Source organism: Phodopus roborovskii, unplaced genomic scaffold, assembly GCF_943737965.1.
Source record: "Phodopus roborovskii unplaced genomic scaffold, PHOROB, whole genome shotgun sequence".
In the NCBI taxonomy this organism is placed as follows: domain Eukaryota; kingdom Metazoa; phylum Chordata; class Mammalia; order Rodentia; family Cricetidae; genus Phodopus; species Phodopus roborovskii.
This window is the reverse complement of record NW_026126603.1, coordinates 5,275,491-5,294,695: the sequence shown is the minus strand read 5'-3', so window position 1 is coordinate 5,294,695 and position 19,205 is coordinate 5,275,491. Positions and strand designations below refer to the sequence as shown.

Genomic DNA, 19,205 nt, shown 5'->3' with positions numbered 1-19,205 from the left:
TCTATGCCTAGCTAGTATGTATGGCAGCTGGGATTAAAGGTGTGTATCACCACTGCCTGACCTCTGTATCTTGTGGCTGGCTTTGCATTCTGAACCCTCAGGAAAGATTTATTAAATCATAAATAACACATCACAACAGGATCTCTTCTATTTTCTCTTCCCAGGGAGATCCTGACATCCCTCCTTGAGCCCTCCTTGTTACCTATCCTATGGGTTTGTGGATTGTAGTGTTGTTATCCTTTAAAAGTGAGTATATACCATGTTTGTCTTTCTGAGTGGGTTACCTCAGACCCAGATGAATTTTTTTTTTCTTTGTTAGAGGACTGTTTTCCAAAATATTTAAAGAACTCAAGAGACTAGAGATAAAAAGCCAAATAACCCAATTAAAATATGGGGTCAGATCTAAATAGAGAATTCTCAACAGAAGAATCTCAAATGGCCAAGAAACACTTAAAAAATGTTCAGCATTTTAGCCATTAGGGAAATACAAATAAAAATGACTCTGAGATTCCATCTTAACCTGCAGAATAGCTAAGACAGAAAGAATACAAGTGACAGCTTATGCTGGAGAGGACATAGAGCAAGGGGAACAATCCTCCACTGCTGGTGGGAGTGCAAACTTGTATAGCCACTTTGGAAATCAGTATAGTGGCTTCTCAGAAAACTGGGATTTGGTCTACCTCAAGACCCAGCTTTTGGGCATATACCCAAAAGATGTTCAATCATACCACAATGAATGACACTTGCTTAACTATGTTCATAGCATTATTTGTAATAGCCAGAGCCTGGAAACAACCTAGATGTTCCTCAACTGAAGAATGGATGAAAAAAAATTTACACAATGGAGTACTACTCAGATGTTAAAAACAATGATATCATGAGATTTGAAGGCAAACACATGGAACTATTTTTAGTTTTTTAAGAAACCTTTACACTGACTTCAGTAGTGATTATATAAATTTACATCTCTACCAACAGTGATTAAGCATTCTTCTTTCCTTATACCTCAACAGTATTTGTTGTCATGTGTTTCCTTGATGGTAGATATTCTGACTTCAGTTAGATGGAACTTTTTCTTTTTTAAATCTCAACACATTTATTATATGCAACCCAGGAGGTAAATATTGTACATACACTCCCCATACTAGGTTTGCATTCCCAGAAGCAACCTTATCCTACATATGAACAAAGGCAAAGTCTGGCCTTGTGGTTCGAGAAACAGGACTGATAACAGACAAAACAGACTCTTGTAGAAAAGAGACTTTCTTGTGCTGCCTTTCTACCCTGAGTATATCCAGCAGCTCAGGACAAAGTTGTGTAAGTTTGTCTCTAAGAATTGTAATGTCCTCATAGCATTCCGGAGGGGTGGGGTACAGCTCCTGGGTCAGCTTTCTCATCTTGGCTGTGTGTTGTAGAAGGCTCTCCAGGACAAGCAGAGAGATATCATTATGATAGAAATTGATCTTGGTAAGCTGGGAGCATTGGGTCAGGGCAGGCAAGAGGGCACTGAAATGAGAGTCTGTCAAGTTGCACCCCTCCAATTCCAGGGTATCACAGTTAAATAAGGATCAGGATAAACAAATAGGCTGAATAGATGTTTATTCTGGGGGAAATTACTTACAACCTAGACAGATGAACACCAGGAAATTCCACCCGATGCTCTCCTGTCTGAGTCCCGCCAGCAAGAGAGCTTTTCCCGGCTCTTTCTCCAACCTTCTTCCACAGGTCACTTCCGCCCATGGCTCCACCCCACAATGGGCATGGCCAGTGCCACAGAAGGACTATCTCACTACAATTCCCCTTTTAGTCTAAAGAAAAGATTTAGGCTTAATACAAAACTATATACAAAACAGTGAATAACAAGTGTGCTCTAAGAAAAGGAAAATCGAGAACAAAATGACCTACATATCTAGTCCTAGGGTGAAGGCATAATGGAGTTTACAATAGAGTTGTCCTAAGCTGGAAAACATAAGTCTAGTACCTAATATATCTAACTAGGAAGAGAGAATAATAGTTGTGATAATTTAATCTTCAACCTCATCAAGACCTGAGAAGGAAAATAATGATACTAGAGTAGACAGGAAGTGCGGATGGACAACTTCCAAAAGGTGCAGCAAGGACAGAAACAGCAAGCCACCTGGACAGTCACCCTAGGTCTCACAGCAATGTTGGTACACCCAGGTTTGGCTAAGGCCAAGAGAACTTGACAGACCACAACAATAGCAGGGAGGTAGAATGGCTGTCTTACCCTGACTTGGCAAGGTCCAGCAGTCTTCTATATTTGTTTCCTGCAAGCACATAGGACTGCATGTCCAAATCAGTGGTCAAGGTGGGGGCAAGTCTTTGCCCAACAGGCCATTAGCTGAGGCGAGAATGAACTCCAGCAGTAGCAACAACAGTGTCCAACATATTTTCGGGAAAGTGCATGGTGCTGTCAGGAGCAACAGTGTCTCATGTCAATGGAGTACTAATATTAAAACATTTAAATGCCATGTTCTGCATGTCTATGAAGTGATTGAAGATTAAGCATCTATATCTGACTAATCTCATAGGTACAGGAAATATGAGTAAAGATAATCTGTAATACTCGGGAACTTAGCTAAAAAGACTGATTAAAACTTCCCTGAGTAAAGCAGGAACAAATACTTAAACAATATAACTATATATATATACATACATATAAATCCCTAAAATAGAGGTAGAGTAGAAATGTCAAGACAAGAGGTATAACTATAAAGGGCAGCATGATAAATATCCCAAATTGTATCAATATACAAATGTCTTGAATACAAGAAAAGTATACATACATAGAATATGGTAAAAATAATGTGCATAAAACATCGTAAGTGGAAAGATTTCACACAATATAACAAAATATAAACTTAATTTTACATAGCTTACCACATATAAGAATACATGACAATGTAAGCTGTAAAATACTATCTCATTCTTACTCAAATTCACAAGAAAATAGGCAAATCTACCTATATCCCATCTAAACCATACCTTTCCCAACCATTCCCTATTCCTGTCTAAAAGATAAACCTGAGTGTAAGCACCACCTTCCATACCCAACCCTAAATAACTAAAACCAACCCAAAGACGATGACTATTATCCCAAAATTCCAAGGGTAGGGAAAGGGGGCGTCGTTATCTTAAGGTTACTTCCTGCTGAAATGGGATGATGATTGCGCCAATGGATCCTGTAGGAAGAAAATTTTTAGCAACCAAATTTCTCAACAGAACTGGCTGTGACATATGTAGCTAGTCACTGTGTGGCAGAAAATTCTTGACTGTAGTTCTATTTGAAACTCTGGCCAGGGTGTAATAAAAAGGTGCACCATTACTGCTAGCTAGTCATGAGTTGTCTTGAGCAAAACAGTCTCAAACCTGTTTTAGGGTGATGTTAATAGTTCAGATGCATCAGGTTGAGTCTAGTGGAAACAATGATGTGGGGCCCCATCTTCTTTCCGGAGAGTTCAAAGACTGCTGTTAGGAATCATTATTATTCCTTGTGGAAAAGTTACACATCAATATTAAAGTAAAATTTTCAAGTTTTAAGGTATGCATTAGGGAAAGACAATAATAAGCATTAAAAAGTATGTGAGAAAATTAGGATTTCAGAGAGAAAATTGCGTATAAGAAACAAGTCCCCAGATTTTGTTTTCTTCTGCCTTACACCAATTGGCTTCTTGATTTAAGGCAGAAACCATGAATTTAATCTTAACAACATGCTTGAATTTAGAGAAGGAAAGCCAAATCCAACTCCAAAGCCAGCATTGGTTTACATAAATTGGGACTTCAGGAATACTAGATAGCAGAGAGAAATAGATTTCTGTATAGAAATAGTTTACTACAATTAAATATTTTTTAACCATATATCCAATTCTGCTTCCTTAAGTGATTGTTTCTGAAGAGCTGTCTTCTCTTCTGTAGGTACCTACATGTTCAGTGTCTTTTGGCTGTTTGATGATAGGTTTTCTCTGTTTTCCTGTAAGAAGAAGAACAGAAAACTTCCCCTACCTTTGAGAGGCCTCCGCACACCTCATGGGACCTAATTTGTTGGATGACTTGTCATTTCTCTTCATTAAGATGTTTCTCTTGTTCAACTCGGATCTTGATTAACTTAGATGGAATCCATAGGTTTTCTTCTCCTGTAGATACAAATGCAAAACCCCTACCCCAACGTAACACATATCCTGCTTTCCATTCTGAGGTCAGTACATCCTTGAAGTACACTGGCTGATTTAGTTCAGAAGTTTTTTCTATTGTCCAGTGTCTTTTTGCAGCTGTTTTTCCTTTTTCATCAGCATTAAGAAAGTTTAATGTTAATAAAGCATTATGTAATCTGTGTTTGGGTTTCTTGGTTCCTCCTGCCTGCTTATGGAGCATTTCTTTTAAAGTACGATTGGATCTCTCAACCACTGCTTGTCCTGTAGGATTGTATGGTATACCAGTTATGTGCTTTATGTTATAATACTCAGAAAACTGTTTCAATTTGCTGGAGACATATGCTGGAGCATTGTCAGTTTTTATTTGTGCAGGTATGCCCATAATGGCCATTACCTCTAATAGGTGTGTGATAACAGAATCAGCCTTTTCAGAGCTCAGAGCAGTAGCCCATTGAAACCCTGAAAATGTATCTATAGTGTGATGTAAATATTTTAATTTTCCAAATTCTGCAAAATGAAATGCAACCATTTGCCATATTTCATTCCTATTTATACCTTTAGGGTTACTCCCTGGTGGTAAAGGAGTTTGATTATAGAATGAGAAAGTAGGACATTTCCTTACTATTTCCTTGGCTTGTTCCCAAGTGATAGAAAAATCCTTTTTTAAACCTTTGCTGTTCATGTGGTGTTTCTTATGAAACTCTGAGGCTTCTAGCACACTTCCTATCAATAAATGATCAATTTCATCATTGCCTTGTGCTAGAGGACCTGGCAGACCAGTATGGGATCTGATGTGTGTTATATATATAGGATGAGTCCTCTTTCTGATAGTATCTTGTAACTGTATAAACAATAAAGTTAATTCTGTATTGTCAGGTATAAATTCTGCAGTCTCAATGTGTAAAACGACTCTCTCTGCATATTGAGAGTCAGTAACTATATTGAGGGGTTCTTTAAAATCCATAAGTACCATGAGAATGGCATACAATTCTGCCTTTTGTACAGAATTGTAAGGGCTTTGAACCACTTTGCTAATTTTTCCTGCCTTACCTGATTTGTTTGCATCAGTGTAGAATGTATGAACTCCAGAAATAGGTGTTTTTCTTACAATGCGTGGAAGGATCCAAATCTTTTTCTTTATGAATTTGATTCTCTCAGTTTTGGGATAGTTGTTGCTAATTGTTCCCAAAAAGTTACTGCAAGCTCTCTGCCAATATTCGTTTTCTTTCCACAAGGAGGAAATTTCCTCATTAGTTAAAGGTACTATAATTTCTACTGGGTCCCTTCCTATTAGCTGACAATGTCTTAATTTACCTTTTATAATCAAGTCAGAGATCTTTTCTATATATGTTTTTAGTTTTTTATTCTGTTTATGTGATAGGAATATCCATTCTAATATGATATCTTCTCTCTGCATCAAAATCCCTGAAGGATATTCTCTAGATGGTAATATAACCAGAATACAGTCTAAGTTTGGATCCACATGGTCCACATGTGCTTCTAGTATCCTCTTTTCTACCCATTCTAATTCCTTCTTAGCTTCAGCTGATAGTATTCGTGGACTATTCAAGTCCTTCTCTCCTTTTAGGGCCAATTTCAGGTTTTTCAAATCATGCCCTTCTACTCCAATAATGGTTTACAGTTGAGAAATCTCTCCTAGTAATTTTTGAAGATCATTAAGAGTCTGGTAGTGATCTCTTCTGGTCTGTACTTTTTGTGATCTAATTTTCTGTAGACCTATTTTATATCCTAAGTAGTTGATAGACTCTACTTTTTGTATTTTTTCAGGTGCAATTTGTAATCCCCAGTGAGGTAAAACTTCCTTTACTTTCTCAAACATTTTTTTCTAATATTTCTCCTTTAGAGTCAGCTAACAATATATCATCCATGTAATGATAGATTATGGATTGTGGAAACTGTTTACAAATTATTTCTAACAGTTTTTGTATGAAATATTGGCACAGGGTGGGGCTATTTAGCATTCCCTGTGGCAAAACCTTCCATTGATATCTCTTCACCAGTTGAGAATTATTGTAATTAGGAACCATGAAGGCAAATTTCTCTTTATCTTGTTCTTGTAAAGGTATAGTGAAGAATCAATAACTATAATAGGCCATTCTTTGGGTATCAAAGAAGGCAAGGGCATTCCAGGCTGTAGAGAGCCCATTGGCTGGATAACTTTATTGATGGCTCTCAGGTCTGTAAGCATTCTCCATTTACCCGATTTCTTTTTGATCACAAATACAGGAGAATTCCAAGGGCTGGTTGATTCCTTGATATGTCCAGCATTTAGCTGGACATATCCCCCAAGGAGTTTCCCGATGGTAAAGGGTTTCCTTGCTTGTCTCTGGTCGATCTACACTCATTTGTCCAGTGTCTGCCTTTGCCACACCTTCTACATAACCCAGGAGGCCGAGGCCTTCTATTTGATTCATTCCTGGGAGTGTTATTTCTAGGGAAGCTTTGCCTACAATTTCTTTTTAGATGTCCTATCTTACCACAGTTATAACATCTGACATGTTGATATCTCTTCAAACCTTTGGAGATGGCTTCTCCTACCCAAGCTTCTAAGTCACCATAGTAAGGAACTCTGTTATCTTGATGCCTTCTCTGACCTTTAGATATGGCTTCTCCTACCCATGCTTCAGTCTTATTGTCATTATACTCAATGTTGCCTGTATATAGGATCCATTCATCCAAGGGTGCTGACCGCATTTTTAAAGGCCAAAGCACCTGTTTGCATTGAGGGTTCGCATTCTCATAAGCTAAAGATTCTATGAGTATTCGCCTAGCATCTATGTCTGCTACCTCTAATTGTACTGCTCTAGATAATCTTTATAGAAAGACAGTAAAGCGTTCTCTAGGTCCTTGCCTTATCTTGATATAGGGTTCTATCCTCTCTCCTAATTCATGAACCTTATCCCAAGCATTCGAAGCTGCTGTACTGCATAGAGACAAGATATGTTCATCATAGGCAGCTTGGGTTTCTGGGTCAGCATAGAGATCCTCACCAAGAATTTTATCTTGGGGAGCTTTATAACCTTTCTTTAAGCCCTGAAGTTCAAGAGCTTTTGCTTCCTCTCTGCATAAAGCCCTCCATTCTAATTGAGAGGAGTTTTCAAGGACAGCTGATATTAATTGATCCCAATCCTTAGGGGTTACCTTGTTATTCCTTGCCCATGATTCTACTAATTGCTTCACATAAGGTGAGTGCATGCCATAAGAGACTACTGCTTCCTTTATACCTTTTAAATCTTTCATACGTATTGGTTCCCACTGATATGCAACAACACCTTTTGGGTGTTTTTTTGTTGCTGGTTTTTCATTAATAGATACAGGGAAAGCTCCCCTGACCCTAAATGGTGTGGAAAATTTTAAATCTTTTTCATGCCCTGTTACCTGTAGTTCTTCTGATGTATCAGACTGAAGGTCTTCTAAAGCCTGAAATCTATTCACCATTGTTTCTTTGAGTGTCTGAACTTCTTGAATCAAATAACTTTCTAGAGACTTCATTGCATCAGTCAGTTTCTTACTTTCTCCAACTACAAATGATTCCATGTTTTTAATCTTCTCATCCTTAGATATTATCTGAATGGCATGTAAACTGCCTTCCAGAAACAATGTTCTATCTGCTAGCTTGCCATTATCCTAAGACATGGAAGAGATCATCTAGTCTTTCTATCTGATGTTCCAGTTTTTTAAACTTATTAGTAGCTTCCTCCGACCAGGAACGAGCTGTTTCTGCTAGCGTGTTAATACATTGCATTGTTTCTGTTCTGGTTATTGAGGTATCTGACATGAAACAAATTCTACCTGTCAGCTCTCCAATGCCATCTTCAATATTCTGAACCTTTCTTTCTATACTTTCTATGCTTTGAATTCTATCATTTTCAATGTTTCGAATCCTTATTACTAAGTCTCCTATGGTTTGTACAAGTTCCTTATTGTTTACTGTAATCTCAAACCATTTCTTTAAGAATATCATGTTAATGATGAAACCCATTGCTATTACAAAATAAAAGTACATATTAGTCCAGTCATAAGTTTCTTCTGCTAAAATCCCTTCTATGTATGAAGTAAAATAATTCCTAAAGTCCTGCATTGTAAAATTATCTGCCATAGTTATGGAATAATTGATCTCAGATTTTATATCAGCTTAAATTGCAAAGTATGTTACAATTACCTTAGGTGTAATTCTGCTGTCCTGGAACTTTGATGCTTTTAGTTGTAGATCTCAGCTTGTGGTAGTTACACCTGGAGGTGTACCACAAAATATCGCCTAGCCGCCGAGGCCTGTCTGATCCCGGTTCTGCCCGGAAAGGTACCGCCAAATATCAAGGAAGAACTATGACTTTCATTTCAGCAATGTTGTTGTTTACCAGATAAAAGACTCGTGGCCAGAAAAAGATAAAGATTTATAGTAAGACAGATTCATATTAAGAAAAACCTCTAAAGGTTTACAGTGTGTTTTAAAATATACGTAGACATGGAAAAAAATGGTTTTAAAAAGACAGAGAGGAACTAGGTGTGGTGGCACACTACTTTAATCCCAGCACTCAAGAGAGGGAGGCAAGCAGATCTCTGTGATTTGCCAAGTAAACCTGGTATGCAGAATAAATTCCAGGACAGATAAGAGTTACACAGTGAAACCCTATGTCAAAAAATGAAAAAAATAAAAGTAAAATACACAGAGTAATAATAAAGCCACGTAAAGATGAAAAGCTCAGAGAGAATCTGGTTACTGTATGCTATTGTGTTGTCTCTGCATTGTTTGACTGCTGAGAAAATAACAACAACTGATAAAGGAAATGCTGCTGGATTAATTCAATTTATATATATTTTAAAAATGCTTTGACTCCAAAATTTAAGTTCAAGGACAAGTTACTGGGGAAAAGGATTTCTATTTTTGTTTCCACAGAAAATGAAAAGCTGTGGATTCCTTGCAGACTAATGTGTTTGATCAAGCCAGACCCCCTGAAACAGAGTCGCTGGTGATCCAACATTCAAAACAGCTTGAACAAGGCAGTCTTGCAGACTACAGCCAGGATTACTGCATCTTCTTAGGATCCCCATGACAGCGCCCCCTACCAGCAGGATTTAGTTTAGAAAGAACGAAGCCCAAATTCCCAAATATTGTTTATAAATGTTTGTTTTCATTTAAATGGCATTGGTTATAAATGGTTAATGATCACAACCAATATCTTTTTAAAGGTAAAAAGGGAATTATGGTATAGATATGAATACTTTGTTTTGGAATGGATTTTCATTTATTGATACAATTTAAGTTCAATTTTGTCATATATATATATTTCTCCTTTTGTTTAGGTATTGTGTTTATATAGCTCATTTAAAAATGTAATGTATAATGTAGTACAGATTATAGATAATTACCTATGATAGTCAAATCTTAGAATTAAGTTAGTTAGGTTTTCAAGATACACAGAGATGTATTTGAGATAGATAGGCATTCTTCAAACCTTTCAAAGACCTACAGAATATGGCATTTAAAATGGTTTAGAGTTTTTCTTGACAGTGAGGCACAATTGCTCCTGGCAACACCACCTGCATCAGAAAGGAAGATGGACATTAAAGAAACAGGTTATGGAGTTTGCCTCCAATGTAGCAAGACTAGCCATTTGGACAAGATACTGCTCTTGTCTGGACTGTTTGACTTTATGCTGTATAAACTGGACATGCAGGACCCACAGAAACGTGACTGCTGATACAAGATGGACATTGCTACAGGGTTCCTGCTTCATGGAAGAGTCTGCCAGACAGTCTGCAGGACACAGAGAAAAGTGACTGACAAACTGCCAATACAAGAAGACAGTTTAAAGTTTCCTGCTTTGCTGAAGAGTCTGCCAGACACACTATGGCCTATGGGCTGAAGATGGAAGATTACAAAAGAACTTCAGGTGACCAGGCAAGATGTCTCTGTCATTTCTAGAGTTTATAGTCTATCCTTCTGTGGTCTTTGAAGGAGTTGAAGACAGATAGTTATGGTTAGAGTTTTCCTTAGTTAGGATTCAATGATAAAGTACATAGAGGACTTTAGACTCACAAGATAAAATAGATGATGGAATATTTTCTTCAAATCTTACTAAATGTTAATGGAGTAAATATTGTTAACTGTGATTCTTACTTGTTATATATTTTACTATGTTAAGGTTAAAACCCTTCTTTTTATTTAGACAGAAAAGAGGAGATGATGGGAGATGCCATTATGTATATATGTTTCTCATATTGGTTAATAATAAAGCACTGTTGGCCAATAGGAAAGGAAGATAGGAGGGACTAGGAGACAAGGAGGAAAGAGGAAGTAGTAAGAAGGAGCCAAGATGGAGAGTTGAGAGAAAGCAGTATGCTGGCTTGGTTCCCGGTAAGAGAAATACATAGATCAGCAGAAATGGGTTAATAATTAAGGCAGAGCTAGCCGATAAGAAACAAGTAACCGGGCCAACAGAATTATATCTAATACAGAGTCTCAGTGTGTTATTTGGGGCTGGCATGGCGGCGGGACAAGACCAGAGGCGGCGGGCGGAAAAACCGATATCGTCTGGCAGCAGACGATCCTTCTGATTCCGGTCCCTGTAGAATAGCTCTTAACAAACTATGGCAAGCAAAATTTTGTTAAAAGAAGACTTGTGAAATTGCTGGGACCGCAAGACTAAGGTCGGGAAAATGCGCAAGCAGGGCGGGTGCTGAGCGGCTCTGCGAGAATGCAAAGTGCAGTGTGGAAATGGGCAAAAAATGAGAAGCAGTGAGTGCCTTCTCAGGTCCGCTTTGGCGGCAAAGATCTCCTTTGCTGTAAGCAAGAGGCATATGTCCCAAAGCTGTGGTGAGTCCACCTGGTTAGGCAAGGGACCCTGCCCGTTGGGGAAGGTGGGGGAGGGGAGTGGTGTCTGCCACCTGGGTGAAACCCAAGTCCCCTGAAAATCCTAATCCCGCTTCTGACACCAGATATTGCGGTTAAATAAGGATCAGGATAAACAAATAGGCTGAATAGATGTTTATTAAGGGAGAAATTACAACCTAGACAGATGAACACCAGGAAATTCCACCCGATGCTCTCCTGTCCGAGTCCCACCAGCAAGAGAGCTTTTCCCAGCTCTTTCTCCGACCTTCTTCCACAGGTCACTTCCATCCATGGCTCCACCCCCAGTGGGCGTGGTCAGTGCCACAGAAGGACTATCTCACTACACCAGGGTTTTCAGGGTACTTGTTCAAGGAGAACCCAAGAAGCTTAGGGAATGAATCAGATAGCTCTACACAATTCAGGTCTAGATGTTTGAGCTCACAGACAATCAGACACTGGCTCAAGTAATCCAGGTCTGAATGTGAGAGCCAGCAGTCAGTGATTGACAGAGTCCCCCCATGGGGTTGCTCAGGTACCTGAGCGACTCTTCAAGGCAGCCTGTTAGAAAGTACATGCCATTTGCACAGAGATTCTGGAGTCAGGGAAGTTTGGAGAACTGAGAAAGCAACAGGTTTATCCATTCCTGCTCTGCAGAAGCATCTGCCCTGGAGGGCTTCTGAATTCTTTCTAGGAAGAGGGTGTGAAGATTTCTCATCTGTCCCAGGTAAGGAAAAATGTGTGCTACATATTGAAGCCACCAGTGACTCAATTGCAGCTCCCAGATACAGTCTACATTTACCATTTTGAAGAGCCGTGTGGCAGTGAAGACAAGTGCATTGCAAATATGCATGCAGCCTTCTACAGCATACACGAATGGAACCTTCCTGCTGCTTGGCCCACTACAAAAAGTTTGTGACACATTCATTGAAACTGACTTTCATGACTTCAACATCAGTTACTACCGTAAAAGATTTCTCCTGCACAGTTAGGACACATCTCCACTGACTGTTGCTGCCTCATGGCTTGTGGTGAGCAGTCACCTTCATGGCTTCCAGCATTAAGGTTCCAGAAATCAAGGTTCATGTTTATCAAATCAAGCACTCTGAGTTTTGACCTAAAATGAACCTTCTCTGTAATCAACACATACAGTCCATCAAGCAGAGCTGTATGGCACCGCAACATGGCTAATAAGAACTTACACTTAAGGTTTAACAAAAGCTTAAAAAAGGGTTTTAGAAACAAAAGAACAAAGACAAGCAAGGCTTCTTGCTAATAGCATTTTTTTCTGGGTTGGACTCTGTTTTGCCTGAGACAAGCAAAGATTTGTGGGTTTCCTGACTCAGCATAAGCAGCAAAAAAAAAAAAAAAAAAAAAAAAAAAAAAAAAAAACAACCAAAAAACCGCAGGGCTTTGAAGAAGCACTGCTAACAATTCATTGGTGTGTATCAGAGCTGGCAATGGCAGTGACCACATCTCCAAGCCGGCAGCATGCTGCTGTATGGCAGCGTAGACCAAGAGTGAGCACAGCTCTCAGTTCTGCCGGTAAAGGTACCTGCCACCATCTTTGATAGACCACGGCTGAAAAACTGGGGCCTTAATTTTAGCAATGTTGTTGTTTACCAGATAAAAGATTAGCAGTCAGAAAAAGATAAAGATTTACAGTAAAGACAGATTCAGATTAAAGAAAAATTGCTAAAGTTTTTTTTACAGTGTGTTTAAAAATATACGTAGGCTTGGGAGAGAAAAAGAATAAAATGGTTTTAAAAAGACAGAGAGGAGCTGGGTGTGGTGGCACAGGCCTTTAATCCCAGCACTTGGGAGACAGAGACAAGCAGATCTCTGTGATTGCAAAGTAAACCTGGTATGCAGAGTGAATTCCAGGACAGATAAAAGTTACACAGAGAAACCCTGTCTCAAAAAATGAAAAAAATAGAAGTAAAAGAAACAGAGTAATAAAAAAGCCAAGTAAAGATGGAGAGAATCTGGATACTGTAGGGTATTATGTTGTCTTTGTATCGTTTGACTGTTGAGGAAATAACAACAACTGTTAAAACAAATGCTGCTTTGACTTTCAAATTTAAGTCCAAGGACAAGTTACTGGGGAAAAGGATTTCTAATTTTGTTTCCACAGAAAATGAAAGGCTGTGGATTCCTTCCAGACTAATGTGGTTTGAGCAAGCCAGACCTCCCTGAAACAGAGTACCAGGTGATCCAACATTCAAAACAGCTGGGACAAAGCAGCCTTGAAGACTATAGCCAGGATTTCTACAACTTCTTAGGATCCCCATGACAGCGCCCCCTACTAGCAGGAAGCAGTTTGGAAAGAATGATGCCCAAATTCCCAAATACTGTGTATAAATGTTTGTTTTCATTTATATGGGGTTGGTTATAAATGGTTAATGACCACAACCAATCTTTTTAAAGGTAAAAAGGGATTATGGTACAGATATGAATACTTTGCCTTAGAATGGATTTTCATTTGATACAATTTAAGTTCAAATTTGTGCTTTATTTAGGTATTGTGTTTATATAGGTCATTTAAAAATGTATAACTTAGTACAGATTATAGATCGTTACCTATAATAGTCAAAACATATAGTTAAGTTACTTAGGATTTCTAGATATACAGAGATGTATTTGAAATAAATAGGCATTCTTCAAACCTTTCAAAGACCTACAAAATATGGCATTTAAAATGGTTTAGGGTTTTTCTTGACAATGAGACATAACTGCTCCTGGCAACACCACCTGCATCAGAAAGAAAAAAGGACCTTGAAGAAATGCGTTATGGAGTTTGCTTCCAATATTGCAAGACTAGCCATTTGGACAAGGTACTGCTTTTGTCGGGACTGTTTGACATTATGCTGTATAAACTGGACACGCAGGACCCCAGGAAAGTGACTGCTGATACATGATGGACATTGATACAAGGTTCCTGCTTCAAGGAAGAGTCTGCCAGACAGTCTGCAGGACACAGAGAAAAGTGACTGACAAACTGCCAATACAGGTGGACAGTTTAAAGTTTCCTGCTTTGCTGAGGAGTCTGCCAGATGCACTATGGCCTATGGGCTGAAGATGGAACTTTACAGAAGAACTTCGGGAAACTGATCAGGCGAGTTGTCTCTGTCATTTCTAGAGTTTATATATTATCCTTCTGTGGTCTTTGAAGGAGTTAAAGACAGATAGTTATGGTTATCGTTTTCCTTAGTTAGGATTACAGATAAGTTACCTATAAGATTTTAGACTCACAAAGATAGGATAGATGATAAAATATTTTCTTTAAATCTTGCTAAATGTTAATGGACTGAACATTGTTAACTATGGTTCTTATTTGATAACTGTTTTGTTAAATATTTTACTATGTTAAAGTTAAAACCCTTCTTTTTATTTTAGACAGAAAAGAGGAGATGATGGGAAAAATCATTCTGTAAATATTTTTCTTGTATTGGTTAATGAATAAAGCACTGTTAGCCAATAGGAAAGCAAGATAGGTGGGACTAGGAGACTAGGAGGATTTGAGGAAGTAGTGCGGAGGAGTCAGCATGTAGAGACTGGAGAGAGCAGAATGCCGTCCCCAATCTCGGGTAAGATGAGACCATGTGGAAATACTTAGATTAATAGAAATGGGTTAATACTTAAGACAGAGCTAGACGATAAGAAACAAGTAACAGGCCAACAAAATTATATCTAATACAGTGTCTCTGTGTGTTAATTGGGGCTGGCGCCACGGTGAGTCTAGGCTGGCAGGAAAAACCTACTCCTAACACATCTCCACTGACTGTTGCTGCCTCATGGCTTGTGGTGAGCAGTCACCTTCATGGCTTCCAGCATTAAGGTTGCAGTAGTCAAGGTTCACATTTATCAAATCAAGCACTCTGAGTTTTGACCTAGAATGAACCTTCCCTGTAATCAACACATGCAGTCCATCAAGCAGAGCTTTCAGAGTCTCCAGATGGGGGTTGTAAAACATGCCTCCTGCAGGAAGGCATGGGAAAGGCCAGGCAGGCACCATTGCCCCTAGGATGTTTGTAAATCTGAGATTGAAGGCCTCCTCAAACATCTCTGGGAACATTCCTACAGGCAGGTCCTCCAGAGAGCAGAGATGATCAAGGCCTCCTCCCTCAGCAGCCTCTCTAGTGCCAGTTGCATGAGTGTGGGTTGGGCCTGGGCTCCCATTCTGACAGGTTTTCAGGGATAATGATCCTGATGTAAACACTGGCAACAGGTCTCCAGACCCTAGCAGGGTTAGGCAGTGACTCCCTAAATGGAATTTCATAGTGGCTTTAATTTGCATTTCCCTGCAATGATGTTGAACAGTTTAGAAAGGTTTGTTAGCCATTTGTACTTAATCTTTTGAGAATTCTCTGTTATGACAATGGTCCATGGTACATCTTTTTTTTTTTTTTTCCTTTTCAAGACAGGATTTCTCTGTGTAGCCCTAACTGTCCTGGAACTAGCTCTGTAGATCAGACTGGCCTTGAACTCACAGAGATCCACTTGCTTCTGCCTCCTGAGCACTAGGAGCATGTGCTACCACCTCCTGGCTCCATGGGACATTTTTAATTGGGTTGTTTTGTTAGTGCTTATTTAAGGATATTTACTTTTGCTATGTGGTGTAAGCACATGTGTATATGCTGGTGCATACGACTGTAATTGCACACACAGAAGCAAAGGATGGCTCCAGTGTCTTCCCTTGCCACTTCCCACCTTATTTTTTGAGACAGGGTCTCTCACAGAGTGAGAAACTCACACTTTCACTGGCCAGTGAGTTCTCAGGGTCTGCCTACCTGTACCCCTAGGTTTACAGGCACACATGGTCATGCAGGGTTTTGAGTTGGTGCTGGGAATTTATACTTGGGTCATCTTGCTATACAGCAAGTGCTAATTACCTCTGAACTATCTCTCCTGCCATAACTTGAAGGATATTTTTGCTTAATCATTTTATGATCATTATCATGTGGGTTGTAGAAATCCTTGGAAATATGAATTAGTGTTCAATCTACAGTTTTAGATGAATGTCCTTAGTGAATAAAACGGGATGAAAATAAATTGAGCGATCAATGGAATATAGCAATCATTTATGTAATTAAGGCTGTGGTATGCCTATTTCTTTTCCAAATAAAATTTTAGGATAAACTGTTGCAAAATGTTTGGTCACAGTGAACCCCAAGACTGCATTGTTTATCATAGGAACAGGATTAAATAAAATCAAACATAGGGGGAGAGGTAGCGCAAACAACCAGTTGACAGGATAAAACAATAGAGGATATACATAGAGATGAGCAGGAAGGGGAAAGGAGGGACATCTGCTTGGAGGATGTTTTGTGTGAGATGGGGTAGGTGAAAGCTCTCTTTCTGGGGTGATAGCAGAGGAGGAAGCAGTTGGCTACTTTCACTGCTAATCTGAGCAGCAGGTTTTCATCCCAGCATCTGGCTCCTGAGTCTTTATTGAGAAAATAGAATGATAGAGACTTCTTAAAAAAAAAAATGGGTGCTAATTAATTAATTATATATATTTTTATCATTTAAAATAGTGTCCACATAGCTATTTCAGTGTCTCTTAGAATTAGGGGCGAGAGCTGAGCAGGGGGGTTCAGTGTTCTGTGTTTAATATTGAGTGTCAAGAGTTAGTAGCCTTGTGGAGCTCGGGAAAGCAGCCTCTGCATTTCAGGCTTCTCATCTATAGACTAGTGATAATCAGGCACTGAGCTGTTGCCTAGGAAGGCTGTTTCTATTTGCCCCACACAGAGAGGACAATTATGGGTCTGTCCAAGTCCAGTCTGGTAAACCAATGGCTCTTTTTGGGTTGTTGACTAGTATAGATGAGTGGTACGTATAGGATCGTGGTCAACTACAGCAGCTGTATCACCAAAAAGTCCTACCTGATATGCATGGCCCCCATAGACTCATGTTTATGAATGCTTGGCCCACAGGGAGGGCACTATTAGGAGGTGTGGCCTTATTGGAGTAGGTATGTCACTGTGGAGGTAGGCTTTGTGGTCTTATAAGCTCAAGTCTGGTTACTGCAACACATTTTTCCCCCCCTGCTGCCTGTGGGACTCTCAGCAAGATGTCTGCCTGCATGCCATGATGATAAATGAACTAAACCTCTGAAACTGTGAAACTCACTCAATCCTTGAACAACTCACTGCAACCTGTATCTTCATAAAAAGATCCACACAAGTTAGAGCTCCTGCCCCATGCCAAGCTTTAACAGATCTGCTCCAAGTCACCACAGCACAGGCTTAGCAGGGGACTTTCCGGGGCCACCAACTCTGCTCTTCATATATTTTCTTGCTATGTCAGGAATTCACACAGGCACATAGTACCATATTAAGACTTTAAATAAGTAATGCAATAAGAAAACACATCAGTGTTCAGTGGGACTTTTGACCACAGAGTCCCCCAAAACAAAACAGACTAATGCCATTGCTGTGGCTGTCCAGTATAACTAGATGGTTATTGACCTTATTTTGGAAGACACACACACACTTTGATTGCAAGACATAGAGAAATTAAGCTGGAGTTGATATGCTACACTGGCTGCTGGGTGAGAAAAGCCATCAAAGGGATTAGCCAGCAGTAAACATTTGCTACAGTACCGATCTACCAGGCAAGATGTGCCCATAGGTTATGGGGGGTTAACCAAGAACTTTTTAAATTGTGTTACAGGCCTGCTCCACAGAAAGGAATTCATGCCTGAAACTATAAACCTGGCCAAAATCTATGATTCAGAAGGCCTTAGGCTCTACTAAGGCAGCTATTGCTATTATTCTGCTAAATGGACATGTCAAACTGCCCATGGATATCCCCTCAGGGATATCCAGATTAGTGCTGGTTTATCCCCCCAGATTAGTGCTGCTGTCAACCTTGGAAGCTTTCTTCTGTAGTGGGCTTAATAGTCACAGTGCTGAGTATAAGCAGTTGTTGAATGCTCAGCCTTAAATGAGACAGTGTCAATCCCCAAAGCACAGGGAACATCATGGGGAAGAGAGTGGGAAGAATGTAAGAGCCAGGAGATGGGGAGGTGTTGGGGAATGTTCCCTCTGGGCATGTCTTGACATAGCCATTGCACTCACAATAGTGATGGCATCCAGCACAATAGCAAGGCAACAGGATAAGCCAACGCTCCAGCAGGTAACAGTGCTGCTTGGACTTAGTGGGCTAACAAGAGAGGTCAGGGGATGATGGCCGAAGGGAGTTAGCGTGGATATGATCTAGATGCATTTTATGTATCATGAATTTGTCAGTAAATAAAGGATACCCTAAAAAGAGTTACAGTTTATTGAATACCAGTATAGAAGAGGAACTACATTTTATGAAACATCTTTGACCAAACTCATATTTAATCCTTCAATAACTTAAAATTTGAAAGAAGATATTCTAAATGATGCATAAAATAAGAACATAGAAGGCAATTTATTGATGAAATACTGTTCAAGCCTGGTTTTCTTCCAGTGTTCTGTTAGCAATAGCACTTCAATATAGTTGTGCAAAACAGGGTATAGGAAGTGTCCGTGGCTCTCTGTTCTTCACTCATCTGTGCGGGACCCTCCATAACAAACCTGATTTCTGCTACCTCCTGACTTGGCTGGTGGTTTATTATAATTTGCTTCACCTCTTCCATATTCTCTTGTGTAAATACTAGTATCTCTCTCTTAGACTATCAAAATTAAAAAAAAAACTGTAGGTGAGAGATTAGCCTATATATAATCACACACTTAAATCTGTAGCGGTAATCTTTTCAAAACACAAAACCAACACTGTCATTATCCTACTTAAAATGCATTAAGGATTCCAAGCCTTAAAATAAGACAGGAATTGTCCCAACCTATGGCTCTATCTACCCTTGGTTCACACCCTTCTCACCCACTGCGTCTTATGCAGCCCTTATAACTGCAGTGCTTCCTCTGACAAATGGTTGTCTCCTATGCTATAATTTTGCTTGGACTTTCTCCTGCATTACTTTTATTCCTTTATCCTGGTTACTTGTGTGCATGTGTGTGTGTTTCAAGAAAGGGTTTCTTTGTGTAGCCCTGACTACACTCTGTGGACCAGGCTGGCCTTGAACTCAGATATCCACTTGCCTCTGCCTCCCAAGTCCTGGGATGAAAGTCATGTACCACCACTGCCCAACCCTATGTATTCTTCACAACTAGTTCAGTTATGATTTTTTT

General features: G+C 39.5%; 1 protein-coding gene across 1 annotated transcript; it reads right to left on the bottom strand.

Moving 5' to 3' along the window:
• Positions 1-1,175: 1,175 nt before the first annotated feature.
• LOC127237523 (oogenesin-3-like) lies at positions 1,176-15,187 on the bottom strand. Its single transcript, XM_051205862.1, is given in 6 exon segments — positions 1,176-1,556; positions 11,370-11,531; positions 11,534-11,620; positions 11,828-11,927; positions 14,808-15,121; positions 15,124-15,187. Coding segments are annotated over 6 exon segments (1,098 nt in total). The 5' UTR covers positions 15,178-15,187.
• Between the last annotated feature and the right edge of the window lie 4,018 nt (positions 15,188-19,205).